The 16,585-nt window shown below is 41.1% G+C and overlaps 1 protein-coding gene across 1 annotated transcript in view; it reads left to right on the top strand.

The window, feature by feature from the left end:
* Window positions 1-13,177: 13,177 nt before the first annotated feature.
* EPHA5 (EPH receptor A5) overlaps window positions 13,178-16,585 on the top strand; it is a 180,906-nt gene continuing 177,498 nt past the window's right edge. Inside the window, exon 1 of the mRNA XM_009334131.1 lies at window positions 13,178-13,237. Coding sequence (XP_009332406.1) covers window positions 13,199-13,237 — 39 coding nt within the window. The 5' untranslated portion in view covers window positions 13,178-13,198. The remainder of the gene's footprint in view (window positions 13,238-16,585) is intronic.

The raw sequence follows: 16,585 nt of genomic DNA on the forward strand, positions 1-16,585 counted from the left end.
TACTTTTTTGTTTAACCCGGCATTATATTTTTTTGTTTCTCTAAATCTTACTGTAATACACAGTGACTTTGTAGGTTAAGATATATGCAGTTAACAATTTACAGTGCATGATTTTCTGTTTTACTCTCTAGTGGAGGGACACTTAGGGGAAAATGCTTTAAAAAATCTAGGTTAAGATTTGGAGGGAAAAGAAAAAAAGTACATTAAATGTTTGGGTTCCTTAGCATGGAAATAGGTTTTTACAAGGGCAGCTGAGTTTCGGAAGCTCCTGCCATTTTTATGGGGAAGTATCAAGTGCCCAGCCTGTATCATAAACCTGGTCACCTTCATAGATATCTCCAGTTATGGATCGAAGGATATAGATTGGGAAAACTGAATTATTTTTTTCCCAGATTTTCCTGTAATAGGGAAATAAAACAGATTTTGATTTCAATCACCTTTTGTCAGTTTATATACTAAAAGCAAAACATGTAGTGAAGGGTGAAGGCTAATGCTATTTAATGTGTTTTCAAGTATTGTTTAGCCACTATTTTTAACTCTTTAGCAGAGTTCATTGATTAGAACGAGAGATTTCCTTCTTCCCTTTGACTGTTTTTACAAATTCAGAAATTAGTCACAAAGAAATATTCCAAAGAGTACACTGAAAGTATTACACAATTTTGAAGTGCTGGTATTTCAGAAGTACATCATTACTTTAAAACGCATTCCCTGTGATAATAGGGTGTGAGAGGCAGCCTTGCAGTATGGGACTGGGCTTCCTGCACCTCCTTTACTTTAAAAATGTATGTTTTAAACCTTTCTGTTGTAAGTACTAGGGTTTGGGAAGTGGCTTGTGTAAATTATTTATATAAAACAGAATGAATGAAGGAATTATTTAAAGACCTCCCCTCCACCCTAAACTTCATGATTTGTTACGCATTGCCTGTGGATTTGGTTTGGTTTGCAGATCTCATTTGGATGTCACCCAGATGACCTTAAAAAGTGTCATGCGGGCAAATTAGAAGAATGGAGTACATTACATCTGATTGCTTGTAACAAAGTAACTCTATAACATACTTCCATAATTGTCATTAAATACAAAGTATATTTCATTTTAGGGCTTTTCAGCAGAAGTAAGTGCTGATGAGGCAGTGCTGTAACAATGAAGTATATTGTTAAGCAAATCAAAAGAAATACAGTTTGAAATAATGACATTGACTTAAATAGACAAAGGTTAGAAAGACAAAATGAGTCTGACTTCGTAATGTATTGTATTTGTTTTAAGACCAGAAGGATATTCTTTAGTTACAAACTCATGCATTTGGTGCTCTTAATTCTTCCAGGGTTTTTCTGAAGCTCGCTTTATCTTAATGCATCATTTTTAATTTGAATGAATGAATAAATGAGTACAATTAAAGGGGTGGGTCTGGTGCAGGCAAAAATAATGGAAGGTTGTAATTTGCAGATTATTCATGCCAGAGCCTGGAATGAGCCTACCTGTTCTCAGTGTGTTGACTTGTATGTGTGTTGTTTCATACTGATGCATAATTTTGGTGTCGTGGCACACCAGATAAATGCATATTTAGGTATAACATCACGATATTTATCTTTAATCAGTGAACGAAATATTTTTCAAGGAGTTTTTTTGTGTACTTAGTAGAAGCAGGTGTGAAAATAGTCTTAATTTTCATATCTGTATTCCAATTAGTCTAATGCTTTGGGTAAAAATACACACGATCAGAACATTTTGCTTATTAGGTTGCTCTTAGTAGCTTGGCTTCGTATGTCATGCATTCACACAGCTATTGCATTTTGTGTAATTCTGTACGTATTAAGTACTGCTAGTGTGCATACCTTGTGTATGCAGAACAGGTAAGTTTGGACACATTTCAGTCTGCTCACAGTGCTTTGTAAAGAGGCTTTGAGGAGGTATCTGTTCTTAATTTCATGTATTGGAATGGTTCCCTGTGTGCGTTCCATGATAGCAGAGCGTAGCATCAGTGCCATGTGTTTATTTTACTCACAGGAGTAATCCCATTAACTTTTAAATTTACTGCAGTGGAATTACTGGTATGAGGAAGGACAGCTCATGTCTAATGGTCTTTTTGGGATCAGTCTGATGTGTGATGTATGGCTTTTTGAGAGGTTTAGAATGACTCAATCATGGCTTTAAAATGGAAACTACTATCCTTTTGACAGTAAAACAACATTTGAAATGCAGCACTTTTAAGTATATGACTAAAAGCATTGCTGCCTAATGACACGTTTAAAAAAGGAAGTAAACAATAGCAAAGATTGACTCCAAGATAGTATCTGTTTCCTTTTGAAGCTTATCTTAAAAACTGCAATAAGTAGTGGAAAACAGGCAAACTGTCTTAAACTGAACCCCTGACAGACCATCTGCTTATACTATCATAAATGTTGACACCATAATTTGATGTATAAAGCAGCTATTTGCACATCAATTTACAGATGGGTGAACTGGCAGGTACCATGGGAAAAAGGGAGGACTCGGTGGGCTTGTCTGACAGCTTCTTCCCCTTCCACTGTAAACTCTCCCACTGTTACCTAACTTTTTAGCTCCAGTATACCGTCCGTCTCCATGTCTGCTGTTCTTTCTGTTAAATAAGAAAACAAAATCTCACCTGTAAAGAAATGTTTATTCTTTGCACTAAAATACAAAGTGTTTTGCAGCAGGCTCTGGCAGGGGATGAAAGTGGGAGCAGGATTTTGTAAAACCTGGCAGAAATTGCAAAGCCAGGACAGTTTATTATGTGGTGCCTTGCTCTCTGATCCTCATGGGTTTTACGCTTTATTGTTCTGAGGATTTCTGTGCTGCTTCGGCAGGAATCCTCGTTTCCAGCACACGCTGAGCGAGTGCAGAGCCCTTGACCTGGGAAAGTTCAGCTGATATTGCTCAATTGAGTGATGGTGTTGGACCCTGTTGGCTTTAGGTTCTTGAGCAGAAGTGGGGCTGTTAGATCCTCCCAGTCTTTCTGACTTGGAGCTACGTTTTTAGTGGTCTGTTCCTGTAAGTGTGCAGGTATGTATATTCTTGAATAGAGACAAGCTTTAAACATTGCTCAGGCATGTCGAGGAAGTGAGAACCTGCCCCGAAATAAAAAGAAAAAACTCTTTTGGAAAATTTTTAAAATATTCTCACTTCCTCTTTAGGAAATAAATCTAAATCTGTACTTGGTTCAAGGGCAAAATGAGATGTAAAAAACCAAAATGCACACAGATCAGTCACTTTGTAGAAGCAATGAATTTCTTAGTTAAGTGCTCACTTCTGTGGAGGAAAGAGTATTCAGTGCAGCTCTTCAGCAGATACTCAACCTACTATCCATTAAAAAGTTTTTTTTTTTTTAAGAAAATCTTATGCTTATAGTAAAACATCTAAACACAGAATTGAAAAATCTGTCATTAAGTGCACCTTTGTGACTGACCATAAGTGCTGGTAAGATATGGCGCCTCATTTCAACCAGGATGGACTTGAGCTAGGTATTTTTCTTTACTCAGAGAATGTTGCAGAAATACTGTGTTGATGATTGCATTGGAATGAACAATTTTTTTTGTAACTTACTCTTTACTGAACTCGTTTTCTTTGATCTCTGCTGTAAAATTGCTGGGTATTTTAAAAGCTAGCAGAGAATCCTTTTTTCCTTTGAAAATATATTTTGTTCTTAAGACGTCCCTGGTTTTTGGCACAGGCAGAATGGAGAGAGGGATTGCCCTCTCTGTTCACATTGTCCCTATCCCTCACTCTGCTCTGTGACCAGCTGGACATTGAGGTGACAGGTTTTGCTGAGTGAAAGCATTTGCTTCACGGCAAATTGTGAAAGCAGTTGCTTTCACAGCCAGCTGTATTGGCAAACCTGAGCACTGGCCTTCAGTAGCTTAGGTCTCCCTAGGGATTTGTTACCCTTTTAGTTGTCTCTTTGACCTATTATATCTCTTACAGTCTCAGTTTTGGTATTTGCTCTGGCTTTGGTCAGTGCAGTATCTGAGCCTCTCTGAAGGTTTAATATGCTTATCCTCTTGGAGGTAGAAAGCAATTATCCCTGTCTTCTGCAAGGAAGCTCGTCAAGAGGGGACAGTCAGGAGGAGATGTAAGCACTGCGATTTGTGGCACTTGACTCCTGGGTGTGGGAGGTGATGGGTGGCTGTTTGCAGAGGTCCAGTGGCACATTGCCTGCTGTGGACAAGGGTGCTGGGACCTGCAGGCTGCCTTGGGCTGTGCGTATGAGCACAGTCTCCCTGCTTCTGCTTTGCAAAGAGGACTAAAGATGCTTTAGGCCAGAATAATTGCCATGGCAGCATTCAGTACATGCTGTGACTGTCTCGTTGCGGGTGTTGGTGGTGGGAAACACCCTTTTTTTCTCTCCCTCCTCCCTGATATTAGAGTTGTGCAGGAGGTATGTTAGGAGGACTTTGACCAGGTAGAGCTGCCCAGGTGACCACTAGCTGGAAGGATGAGAGATGCCTCCTGGAGAAGGTGATGTAGCATGTACTATCACAGCAGATCAGGGAATATCTACATGAGCTGGTCTGGCAGCCCTGAGGGAGAAGGTGACTCCTGCCCCTCGCCTTCCCCCTGGCAAGCTCCTGAGCATCAGCAGTGGGTCAGCTGCTGTGCTCCTGAGCAAACTGTGTCTTGGAGGGTGTGCATGGAGAGGAAGTGGTCCCCTGCAGAAGTTGAGAGCTTCTAGGTTTAGGTGGCTGTGTAGCAGGTATTGAGCCTGTAGGGGAGAGGGTGGGACCCTGGGCTTGCAGGCTTTCATGCCAGCTACTTTATTTTGGTGCAGGGGGCAGTACTGAAGTGTCTTGCCAGGGTTTTAACTTGTGGGTTCTCTAACCTGGATCACTTAATGTTAGAGGTCAGAATAACCAGTTTGAACTTTGTAATTCTCTGAGGGGATAGAGAAACACCTGGGAGGAAATTAATTATTCAGCATCAGTAATATGCATTTCATGATGTTTCTGGGTGCACTTGTATCATTTTTTTAACTGTTTTGCGTGTCCCAAACCAGTGAAACTACTTGGGGAAACTATCTGCATACTTGCCTTTGTAAGTTAATTTTTCCAAAAAATCCAGTCATTTTGGTTTAGCCATCTTTGCTTTACTAATGTTCACATGCAATTTCTTCCTAAAATGTGTTGGCAATGTGCTGTTCCCACTAGCAACCTCCACCCTTTTCCGTCAACAGAAATAGAAGGGATAAACTGTCAACCCCCCTGAAAAGCCAATAGATCATCTTAAACGTTTTTTTGCTCCTGAATGCAATCTAAGCATTATGTCAGTTCCTTTTTTTTCTACTTGAGTGAACTTGGTGGCAGTAGAGTAGTCATTATTGTCAACAGCGAGGCTTTATTGGCACTGGACAGTGAGGTCTTGCAAGTCCGCTGGTAGTGAAAGCTGACAGCCTTGACAACTCTGGATGTGTCTGCTGAGTTTCTTTCCTTTTGTTGAGTTTAGTTATCTGCATAGCAGAATTTGTCCATGTCTTTTAGGATACCTTTTAGGAACAGAGACTGTATTGCTTTTAGTTGGTAATGCTCTGATTTAGGGAAGAAGGTGAGATTTCATCTCAGCACTGCCAGCAGCTGGTTTGATTGCATTGGGAAGCTGTTAGGATTTCAGGGCTTGACTTTATGCGAGTGCTTAATAAGGTGCTTGCTTTAAGTAGGGTCTTGAAGAAACTGGTTGCCTCCTTCAACCATTTGCAGATACCCTGGGTCTGCAGGCAGCACTGGTATTTTGTTTCTCCATGCAGGCTGGTTGTCAGGTTGCTGGTTGCAGGTGCTGGTTGTATCTTGCCTTCAGTGGAAGCTTCTTTTTCATTCTTAATGGCAGGGTGATACTTGCCCAGATGGTTTCCCCAAAAGATTCGTGCTGCAGCCAGCTTGGAGATCTGCTATTGTGTTGGTGCATTGTTGTTTCCAGTGGATCTTATGAGTGGGGCTGGAAGCATTTTACTGACTTTCTTCACAGTGAATAATTTCAATTAAATGGTGATTTTGGTGGGAATGGGAGTGTTTGCTGTTAAAAACAAGCAAACCATACTGGAGTTTTTAAGTTTCCAGGCACTTTGGTGTCAAGGTAATAATCTCCTGACCACTTCTGCTTTTAAGTTATGTATGGTGGGAAGAACAAATGACTGCCTCTTGTCTTGAGTGCAAGTCCTTGTAAGGAAAAAATCTGCAGTTTCCTATTTGTTTTAGTGGGTCTGGTTATCGAAGTGAGCTTTTGGTCCCACTCCCTGGAGCTATGGCTGGCGCTGTGCCTGCTGAGAAAAAATGCGGCCAACCTGAAGAACTTTGTCAAAGGGCAATACCGCACCCCTCTTAAACAAATTGTGTGTTCAAACAAATTACAGATATAATGCAGAAATTACTGGGTAAAATTCTCTGGCTGATGTTACGATTGCAGTTGTCCATCTGGCCTTAAAAACCCATGAATCTGTGATGCAGATTCTAGCGTTTTGGCTCTTGCTATAAAAGGAAATCATGAGAAAACTTAGAGCAGAATGAAGCCAATGTAATAAAATATAAATCTGCAGTTAATATTAGTTTGCAAGTTCATTAAGTAGTGTATATTTTCTTCCTCCAGTGGGCTATAAATAATAGGTACTGCTACAGCTTGCACTCTGCTGTAGCTGGTTTCCACTGATGGAAATGTTTCCAAGGTTCTTGCCTGTGTGTTTTTTGTCCCAACTCAGTGCAGCTAATTAATACAAAACATCTGCTCCCTGATGACTTTGATTTCTTTCAAGAGTTTATTTTTTTCATTTGTTTTTGCTTTCTTGGATTATTTTTGACTGTCACTTGTTGGATCGCCTTGGATTTATACTTTTTGAAGAAATACTTGGCACAACAGGGAAAACAGTTGGAAAATGAATGGCAACAATACTTCAATAAAACCAGTGAAGATTTATGAAGCAGGCAAACTCTGACTCATGATGATGAAGAGTCCTCCGCAGTCAGTGTGTCTTTGTAGTGCTGTGAACTCCAGGAGTGCAGGAGGAAGGATGGGGAGGTATGCAGTGTAAGGAGAAACCAACTCTGTTAATGATGGTGTCTTCGGCAGCTATACCCCCTGCCTCGGGAAAGAGGAGGAGAGCAGAGGAGTGAAGCTTGGTGGAAAGCCTGTGATGCTATTCAGGAAATCTCCCAATGAGGGTTTGGTGCAAAGCGCTGCCTTCACATCTTGTTCTGCACCGTGACCCCCATGCAGCAAAGCGTTTCACCTCATGCTTAATTGGCAGTGTGTGAGTATTCCCATGAGAGATTTCTCACAAGTATTTTAAATGTAGTTGCTCCCACAAGCTATGAGTGTTGGGTCAGAGCTGGTGCTACCTTGATGTAGCTCTGGCCTTTCCATGGGTGGCTACGTCCTGTGGAGTGCTGTGCAAAGGGAGCCAGGAGCTGCAGGAGGATGTAGGAGCATTTGATTCACACCTTTTTTCATATGGGAGTTCAGATTCAGCTTACCCAAAACAATGTTCAAATTCCTGTTCAATTTATAACAAATGTATTAAAGCAGAGTTTTGCTTCAGTTGTTTAAACCAAAACATTTTAATTCAAATGTTATTGTTCAAAAATGTGCTACTTTAGAAATCGTGGTGTTTTGAAGTATTTTTGCAGGCTTCAAGGTTTCTTTACTCCTGTTTGTTTTGTGATGGAAACTGTAGTTATAGGGTATTGATTAGGTCAAAGAGGATGTTCTTTTCCTCCTGCTTTAGGTGTATTTCAGTGAAATAAAAAGATTCTTATGGTTTTACAGCTTCATGGCATAAACTCCATCAGCTTTTGCTATCCTGACCATTTTGCCTGTTCTGGAGCGATTTGTCAGGATAAACTTAGGTAGAGCATGCCCTGTGGTAAGCCTTAACTTGCAAATGATGCTGCTGAAGAGCAGTACTACTCTGGTGTATAAGTATTTACTGGAAATCAGCTCAAAGACCATGGCAACTCAGAAGAGTTGTCTTTTATATGCCTGCAGAGACTTTGCCCCGGTGTAAGCAATGAAGTATTTTCTGGAAGATCCTTAGGTGCTGAAATGGCAGGAGGATGTGCTGCTGGTAGGATCAGAAGTGCTCAGTGTTTTAGCCTGTTGGTGGGGGATTTTTGTTTTTTCAGCTTGTTTTTTTCCCGTTTGAAATTGGAGTGAAGAAAATGAAGCTGCTCCAGCTGATCCTGCTCCAGACCAGAGCCAGAGGAGCAATCTCACTTCTGTGGTGTGACCAAAAAAAATCCATTGATTGGTGGTTTTTGCTTCAGACATTGTACCATCATGACAGACCTGTCTTGCTTTTGCCTGGGCAAGCTAATGCTGCCACATGGCACTGTTTTAGGTGGCTGTCAGATGGGGTGCTCTGCTGTGTGGGCAGCAGTGTTGGTTTGGGTCAATGTTGAATGCCATCAACCCTGGCGTTTCTTGTGCTTCCTTCCAGCCACAATCCTTGTGTAGCCATAGTGAAGCTGCTAAATGCTGGCTGTATGAATGTGACAGGGACACTTGAGTAAAAAGCCATACCCAGTCTCCCTGTCAGAGATTCCTGAGTGAAAAAACACTATTAATTCACTAGCTAGAGTTTAGGGCAAAGGTTTAGATCACTTCTGGTTTTATTCTAACTTGATTGCTCACCCATAGTAACTAGCCTGTCTGAGAACAAGAGTGTATGCAAATTCCCTGGGCTATTATTCTGTATTAAAAAAGGAGAGAAAAAAAAAAAAAAAGGCTGTGGTATGACTTTAGACTTAATCATCATTTATCCTACCCTGAAGGCATGGAAATTAATGATATAGATCTGTGCGGTTTTGTGTTCCCCTTGACTGAGCATTAGAAATAATTAGGGCTTGTGGAATGGATGCACTGATGGTGGAGATGAGCATTTTTGAATGTGTATGTGTGCCTCTTCCAAGTTTGCTGGCAAAGATACCGGTGCTAAGAGTGTGCTTATGGGCTCTGAGGTTTCTTGCTTGTTTGTTGAGACATAGCTAGCTGGTGCTGAGGAGAAAGGAAGTGGGAATAAATGAGTTCTGTTATTTTGGAGGCTTTTAAGGTTATGGGTCAAGCAGAGTTGCTAGCGATTTCTGGAGAGATTTCTTCAGTGGGGTAAGTTCTCCTGCATCCCAAGGGCTGCTGAGTACAGCTCTGGGTTATGCTCGTGGAGTATCTACAGCATTTGGGCTGGTCCAGGAGTCCCAAGCTATACAGGAGCTGGCACTAGACCTCCTGAAGTATGGAAGCCTTAAGCACCATAGTTGGAGGTTTTCCTGAATTACCTTCCTCAGTGACCTGACTGCTTGGGTTAGTTGGTTATTAGACAGCCATGGCCAAATGCATGCTGATGGTCATCACAGGTTGGATGGGGAGGAACTGGTTCTGCTGCTCTGGAGAAGACCTCTGGTCTCCTTCTCTGTCTTGCTGTGGGTCGAACCAGAGACAGTTTCAGGGTTTTTTATTGAGGTGCAAAAAAGATTCATCTATTCCCAAGTAGCCATGTGGCGAGTTATGGAAACATCTGTTTGGGATGATGGCAGTCTTTCTCTAAAGTCTCTGCTAAAATGGTTTCCTCTGTGTTGCAAGTACGTACTTTACCTGCTGTTTGCCCACTGTTTCTTCCCCAACCTGGCAGTTTTTTGATGAAAGCCATTTCAGCAAAAACAATGTTCCTGCCAGGCTGGAAGGTGATGGGCAGAGAGGTGGTGCTGAGCCCGTATGGACTTGTGTAGTGGGACTGTGCGCTGGTGGCCTCTCCAGCAGTGTGGGATGGGAAGGCTGTCTGAGAGAGCATCCCGAAAGTGTTGGCAGCACTGTCACCCTGTGTGGGGAGCTCCTGCAGCAGGGTGATGGGAGGAATCAGCCCCTTGGAGAGGGGATGCTGGAGCTCTGGCTGGGTTCGGGGCTGAATCAGGGTGGGGTTGGGACCTGGCAATGGTGCAAGTAAAGGACAGATGTACTGGAAATGAGTGGGTAGGGTGGTGACGGGGAAGATGCAGATACCTTGTATCTAGATGGAGCAGTGGTAATTTGTGCTTACACCAGAATTTTGGGGATTCTCAAAGCAAAACGTTTTGGTCCTTGCAGGTAGTTTAGAATAAGTACTGGCTAAATATATTCTTCAGAGCAGGTCGATGTAGTGCAGTATTTTAGAAGATATACTGCGAAAGCAGTCCTGGGCAGAAGCCCACGGGGCAGCTGGAGAGTTTGCTGTGCCTTAGCAGCCCCTCAGAGCTGTCTGGGCTGTATTGGGAGCCTCTGGTCTCCAGAGCAGCCCAGGCACACAGGGGGAGCTTAAAGTCACTTATGGCTTTCGTCTTCCTGACATGTGAATTTTGGGTTACTGTGCAAGCACCTGTCTAAAGGTGTATCCTGTCCTCTCCTATTTATTTTGCTCTATGCGGAATTCTACTAAAATAAGGGAGAAATCGCGTCTTCTAACTGGAGATTTAGTATTCAGCTCTGGTTGACTCACCGGTAGGAAAATTCCCACTGACTTGAATTAGAGTTGAATGGGTTGTATTATCTTTTCATATGCAGAAAATTATTTTGAAATTGAAGTTAATAACAGCAATTTAAAAGTTGTCACTGATAGAAAGATAATACAATATTTAGTTGTATCATGTTCTTTTTATGATCTGATGTTTGAATAAAATCACTTTTTCTGCTTTTTTCCTTAATTAGCATGTCATGAAGAAGTTTGTGGCATCAAACATATTATCTAATTACATTCATTAGTAGCATCTCCAGGACAAGTTTTAATTAAGCTGTACAATGTAGATCAATACTTGTTTTGCATCCATTGCAACTTAAGACAGGAATATACTGTTCTGCACAGTTTAATTACAGTGATTGTAATAGAAGGAATTTGGGTAAACCTGCCATTTTGGCAACTACACTCCTCTTGCTTTTTAAAAATAGTATACAGTTATAATATGGGACATATTATTTATGTGTCCTATTTTGAAGTATATTTTAAGATCACCCTTTTTATCCCATTAAAAAGAAAATGCAGTGTGGTTCAGGAGCACTTGGGTAGTGGTGCTTGACGTCAGCTGGAACAGGAGACCTTAATGAGCATTTTACCTGCAGACTTCAGGAGGAGAAAGTCTGGCCATCACTGGGTGACATATCTAATGGTAGATGATAGCAATACTTTTATTTTGCTTAGGCGGTGGGGTGGAAAGCCACCTAATTGTATGTTTACTTACTGTGGATGTAGTTCAGTGTAGTCTCTGAGTATTGCTTCCACCAAATGTCCTATAGTTCGGTAGCATTGCCAGCTCCCAACTGTTTTCTGTTTTGGCAGGAGAAAGCAATCTGGGCACGAGAACCCTGAGCTACCGAATGTTTTTGCTCAACATCACAAAAATATACTTAACCAGGCAGAACATCTATATGCCTTATGATAGTGTGCTGCATTAATACTTCCATACATTGTGAAAATATCGGGGTAGACAAATCTTTTTTTAAGATAGGTGTTTGATGCCAGAGCTGAGAACTGATTTTTTTTCCTACCTCAGTGTTGTATTTTTGTGTTTTGGGCTGTTTTTGTGTACAAGGGACTACAGTTGTCAGCCTTCAGTACAGTACAATGATTAAGACCAAACTGACCCAGAGAACTTATCTGTTGTTTAATCTTAATTTGTTTTTTAAATATTCCTTAAGATTTTAAAGGAGCATGCCTTTTAGTATAGTGTACTTCTGGGCTTTCTTGCTATGCCTCTAAATAGTGTAATCCTGATGTCTGAGGTACTCAGTTGGCAGCATTTTTAGTTTTGTCTGTGGTGCCCTGCGGCGGGGTGACCTGGGCCAGTGTAAGGCAAGGTCTGTATGCCTCGTAAGTGTTTGCACTGGTATATTTGGCTGTGCAGAGACAGCAAATCAGCCTGATACAAGTACTAGGGGTGAGGGTTATGGTACTCACATCTCTTATACTTGTGCATGCAACCTGTTTGTTTCTCTTTAGCAATCTTGAAGTACCTGCATGGTTGGTACTAAAGGAGTGAGTGCAAAGCTGCCTCCACTCGTTTCAAGTTTGTTCTTGGGCTAGATCATCGTGGGCTGGAAAATCTTGGAAGTCTGATTGTGAAAACTTCCAATGGGATTTTTAAAGAGGACATACGGTGGAGATCAGGAATTGAAGACCCAGGGAAATCTCTTCCTTTTCAGGAGGGACATGAGTACAAACAATGAGGTATTAAGCAGACAAATATACTGTGAGAAGCAAGTGGTGTAATCCGAAGAGAAGAAATTGTGTGCTTTTAAAGTAGAAGAAAGTTCCTCCTAGGTTGAGATTTTTGGATGACAGCTGTTGATTCAGAGACAAGCTTTTAACGTGGGGATTTGAAGCCCTGTGTACAGGAGGTGAAAGCTCAGAAACAGAAGTTGCTATAATTTTCCTTAGCTGAGTTAAGCGTGTGTAGATTTAACTACTTCACACTTTTTACTCAGTATTTTGGGTAATATAAGGCGGAAAAAAAAGTTATAAGCTTGAGAATATTTTTTTGCTGTTTAATGTAAATTTTTGATGGCTTATGTGACTTAAAGCTACTCCGAATTTTTGTGTGGGGAAAAAAAAATCCCTTGGATATCTTACAGTGAAGTTGTCAAAGACTTGGGGAAAAATGTGGGAGAGGGAGAAAAGAACAGATTCCTGATAACAGTAATACTGTAATACTTGCACATAAAATACTTTAAAAATTGAATTCACAATAATCAGGAAACTCTGCATGTTGTTCCTTGTTTCATTTTTGTCTTAAAAGCCTGATTATGCTAAAAACATATGCCACCTTAGAACAAATGTGTGTATAAACACACATAGATGTTTGTGAGTATATGTGTATATCTAATATCTATATAATGCAGTGTGCATTATGTATTTATTCCCTGCAAAAGACCAGATCCTAAGAACATGAAGGATCTGGATCTTACCGAAGTTTAGTGCATTTTCAACTTGGTTGCAGTGGCAGATCTCAAAGGAATAAAACGATGCATATATGGAATTGTTTTCAGTATATGACCTCATTGTTAGAGGAGTTACTGCATTGTTGTTCTGCTTTACAAAAATCCAACTTCCTTGGTTAATTATAAACAGCCTGTTTACCATAGCCACCCAAACCTTGAAATATTTATTGAAGTTTGTAATCCATCCATCTTCCTTAACAGTTTTTTCTCTTATTTTCAGTGAATTTACTGGACTCGCGCACAGTAATGGGGGATCTAGGATGGATAGCATACCCAAAAAATGGGGTAAGTCTCTGTTGTTGTTTGCTTTCTCTCTCACAAATTATACTAACTGTTTCCATTTGGAAAGTAGACTACTGGGTTTAAAAACTCCCTGGAGTGATTTGTCAGCAATGGAGGGGAAAAAAATAAATAAAACAACAAGCTGTGACTGGAAAAATGGAGCTGTGTGGCTAGGGAATTGATTTATTTATGCAGTAGAGCCAGCCACAAGTATTAAAAAAAAAAAAAAAAAGTCAGCCTGCTCACTCCTCCCCTCACCAAAAAAATCCATGAGGTTATTTAAATTTTTTTAAAATTATAAATTCCTGTTCTTTTCTTGAGCCTTTGGGGTAAATGTACAACATGGTTTTTCTGGAAGTTTTCTTCTGAAACACAGGGTCTGGGACATAACTCTTAGCTTTAAATGAACAGGGCTGTTAAAAAATACTTTTCAGGCCCATGATAAAATTCTGGGAGCTGATAACACTGGAACAGGAGCTGAGTTTTAAGCACCTTGAAGAGCCTCTGTCCCTTACTATTAACTATACTGAGAACTGAAAGAACCTGGCTTCCTAATTTGATACCTGAAATAAGTGCTGGAATTTAGATGTGTTAATACCCTCCAGTGTGTGTGCTTGGCCTGACTGCATTGTGTGAGCAGTCATTGCTGTGACTTTTCGTCTTTGGTTTGGCTGGGCCATCCTCAGTGCTGTACTGTAGCAGAGCTTTGGTACTGTCTCGAAACGTTGACTTCTGCACGGCGCTGGGTGTTCCTGTCAGTTCCCAGAGGCCATGAGCACCGTGTGAGGTGAGAAAGCATCCTAAGACAGAAATGCTGCACGACTGAGCCCTCCAACAGAGCAGCTCTCAGGAATGCATTACTCCAGAGTTTTAGTCACCAGCTGAAATGGGCTGCAGAATTGTCTTGGACTCCAGTTTGATTGTCATAAAAATGGTGGCAATAGTTATGTAAAATGCAGCCAACCCTGCACATATATATTACACAGTGAATTAAAATCTGGCTTTCCGTATATTCTGTAAAGATGAAAGGTTGTAGAAATGGCAGCCTCACCCAGACAAGCTTCATGCTTGCAGGCATGGGTTATGGCAGGGATGTAAAAGCTACATGGGGAGCTGAGTTTATCCTCAACTCGGTTCAAGATCTAATCCTGTTGTGGTTGGAGTCTATAACAATATTTTTTCTCTATTGATTTAAAGCCAAGAATTAAAGTTGCTCCCCTTGTGTCTGTGGGCATCAGAATAACCAGTGCCAGGTGTGCTGGCAGAGCAATGCATTGGTGCCGTGGCACACTGTAAAGATCTCGGTGTCTGCTTCTTAATGGAAGATTTTTCCTTTTTGAACACCTCTAGGTATTTTTCCTGTGGTATAAAGCACAGATGCTGTATATCCCAATGTCCTTACAAGAATGTAACTAGGCCTGAAGAGTTGAAAAGATTCCTGGGTCTGTATGTGTAGATGAGTAAATAAAAACCTAAATATCCTATGCATAAGCCTCAGTTGTGGTTTTTTCATTATTTAGAGAAACCTTTCTATGTTTACAAGCTCATTTTCCAAAGAGCACCTGGAATTGCACTCATGAATGCCAAATTAATGGTTACTGACTCAAAAGGGAGGATTTTTTTTCTTAGATTAACTTCCACAAATAAAAAGTGAATCAGGCAGTTGGTTTTTTAATTTCCAGAAATCTCCTCTTAATCTTTGTTTCCATGGGACATCATAAGAATTCATGAGGTTAGCCCAGTTGTCTCTTTCTTGGCCTAATATATTTGCAGTATTTTGCAAGTACTGAAAAAAGTCTTTCCAGACTTACTTCTCTAACCCCCTTATCTGCTCTGCAATCAGCTATGTTGCAGTCATACTCTGCTTAATTTTTTTAAAAGATCTACCTTGTATAAATATTTTAAGTAACTCACTTCAGGATTTGAATTTGGAAAAGGAGGGAGCTTTAATTGAGATCAGAGATATGCAAGCTGTTCTTTTTGAGGTAATGTCATACAAATTTGTTGTGTCGGGATGTCCTCTTAGGGGAAAATTTTGGAAGGTCCGTGTATCTGTCTGCACAGTCCCCCGTCAAGGAAAGGAGCAGAAATGTCATAATGTGCCACACTTTGCAACACTGCAGTGTGTAGATACAGACCATGTGCTGAAGTAAGCTTTTTGATGCATGTTATTTTATTGTTGCTATTAACGGTATCCTGTAGAGTCTAGTCACTTTTCAAGTACTTGGTAGCAATTTCAATGGTAATATAGTTCCAACTGAAGATACATTAGCTTTTGAAGCAGCCTTCAACTCTTCTAGTGTTGCTGCTTCTCCACTTGATTTTTATTTTGAATCTTTAAGGAAACTTAGTATTTTTCCTAGAACCACATCTGCTAGAAGTAGGAGATTGCACCAGGAGCACAGCTGCTGTTAGAGAAAGCGTTTAGTCTTTGTAGTTGTGTGGGAGTGCCTGGGAGAAGTTATCTGTGTATCACAAAGGCTCAAGCTGGTAGGTTTTGAAAACAGATTTCCACACTTACTTAAAAACAAACAAAACTAACCCAAAAAACCCCCACCAAAACCACCAGTCAAACCAAAAGAGCTTGCTTTTGCCAGATCCTTGGTAGGTGTCATAGTCTAAATTTTTATTATAGCTATGTGCCATAGTAATTTTTGTGTATTAAAGCTTTAAGACATTCCATGCTCCAGGGAGGTCCAGCTGCCCTCGTTTAGCCTGTTGCTCACCTCATTTTTGCTCAACACAATGGGAAAATGTAATCTAACTGGGAAATGAAAGCAGTGGTGTATGGGAAGGAGACCGACCCTCCAGTCTGGAGACAGATTAAGCTTAGAGGTAGACCTGTTTTCATGGTTGTAATTCCAAATAAAGCACCGCAGCTGCTTTAGTCCCCACAAGATCAGACCTTGGTCCACTGCTAAACTGTGTGCACCAGCTCATCTAGTGGGTGATGAATTTTAGGGGAAGGGAGAGGAGCAATTTAGCCAAGGGTTGCCTCTGCAGAGCTTTGTCTAGCTAGGTGCTTATTTGGTACAGGTTTTGGTAGAATCCAGTATCCCTGCAGCCTGGCTGGCCTTCATTTCCCCCATGCACACAGAAGGTAAGAAAAATGCTCCTCTTCCAGCACATGGAGTATTGAGGGACCAGTGGAAATGAAATAATGTGACTGAAATATGCTGTGGCCAAGCAGCGGTTGAAACATTGTCTCGTGGTATGAAGAACCGGCTGTTGTGCAGGAGAAGGTGCTTTCTTCTTTCTGCTGCTTTGCTCTGAAGGATTAATGAATCCTGGTAGTGTGGCTTCCTGGCTGCCCCCGGAGGCCTTCCTTGGCTGTGCGGGGTCAGCAGCCTT

Source organism: Pygoscelis adeliae, unplaced genomic scaffold, assembly GCF_000699105.1.
Source record: "Pygoscelis adeliae isolate BGI_AS28 unplaced genomic scaffold, ASM69910v1 Scaffold521, whole genome shotgun sequence".
In the NCBI taxonomy this organism is placed as follows: Eukaryota; Metazoa; Chordata; class Aves; order Sphenisciformes; family Spheniscidae; genus Pygoscelis; species Pygoscelis adeliae.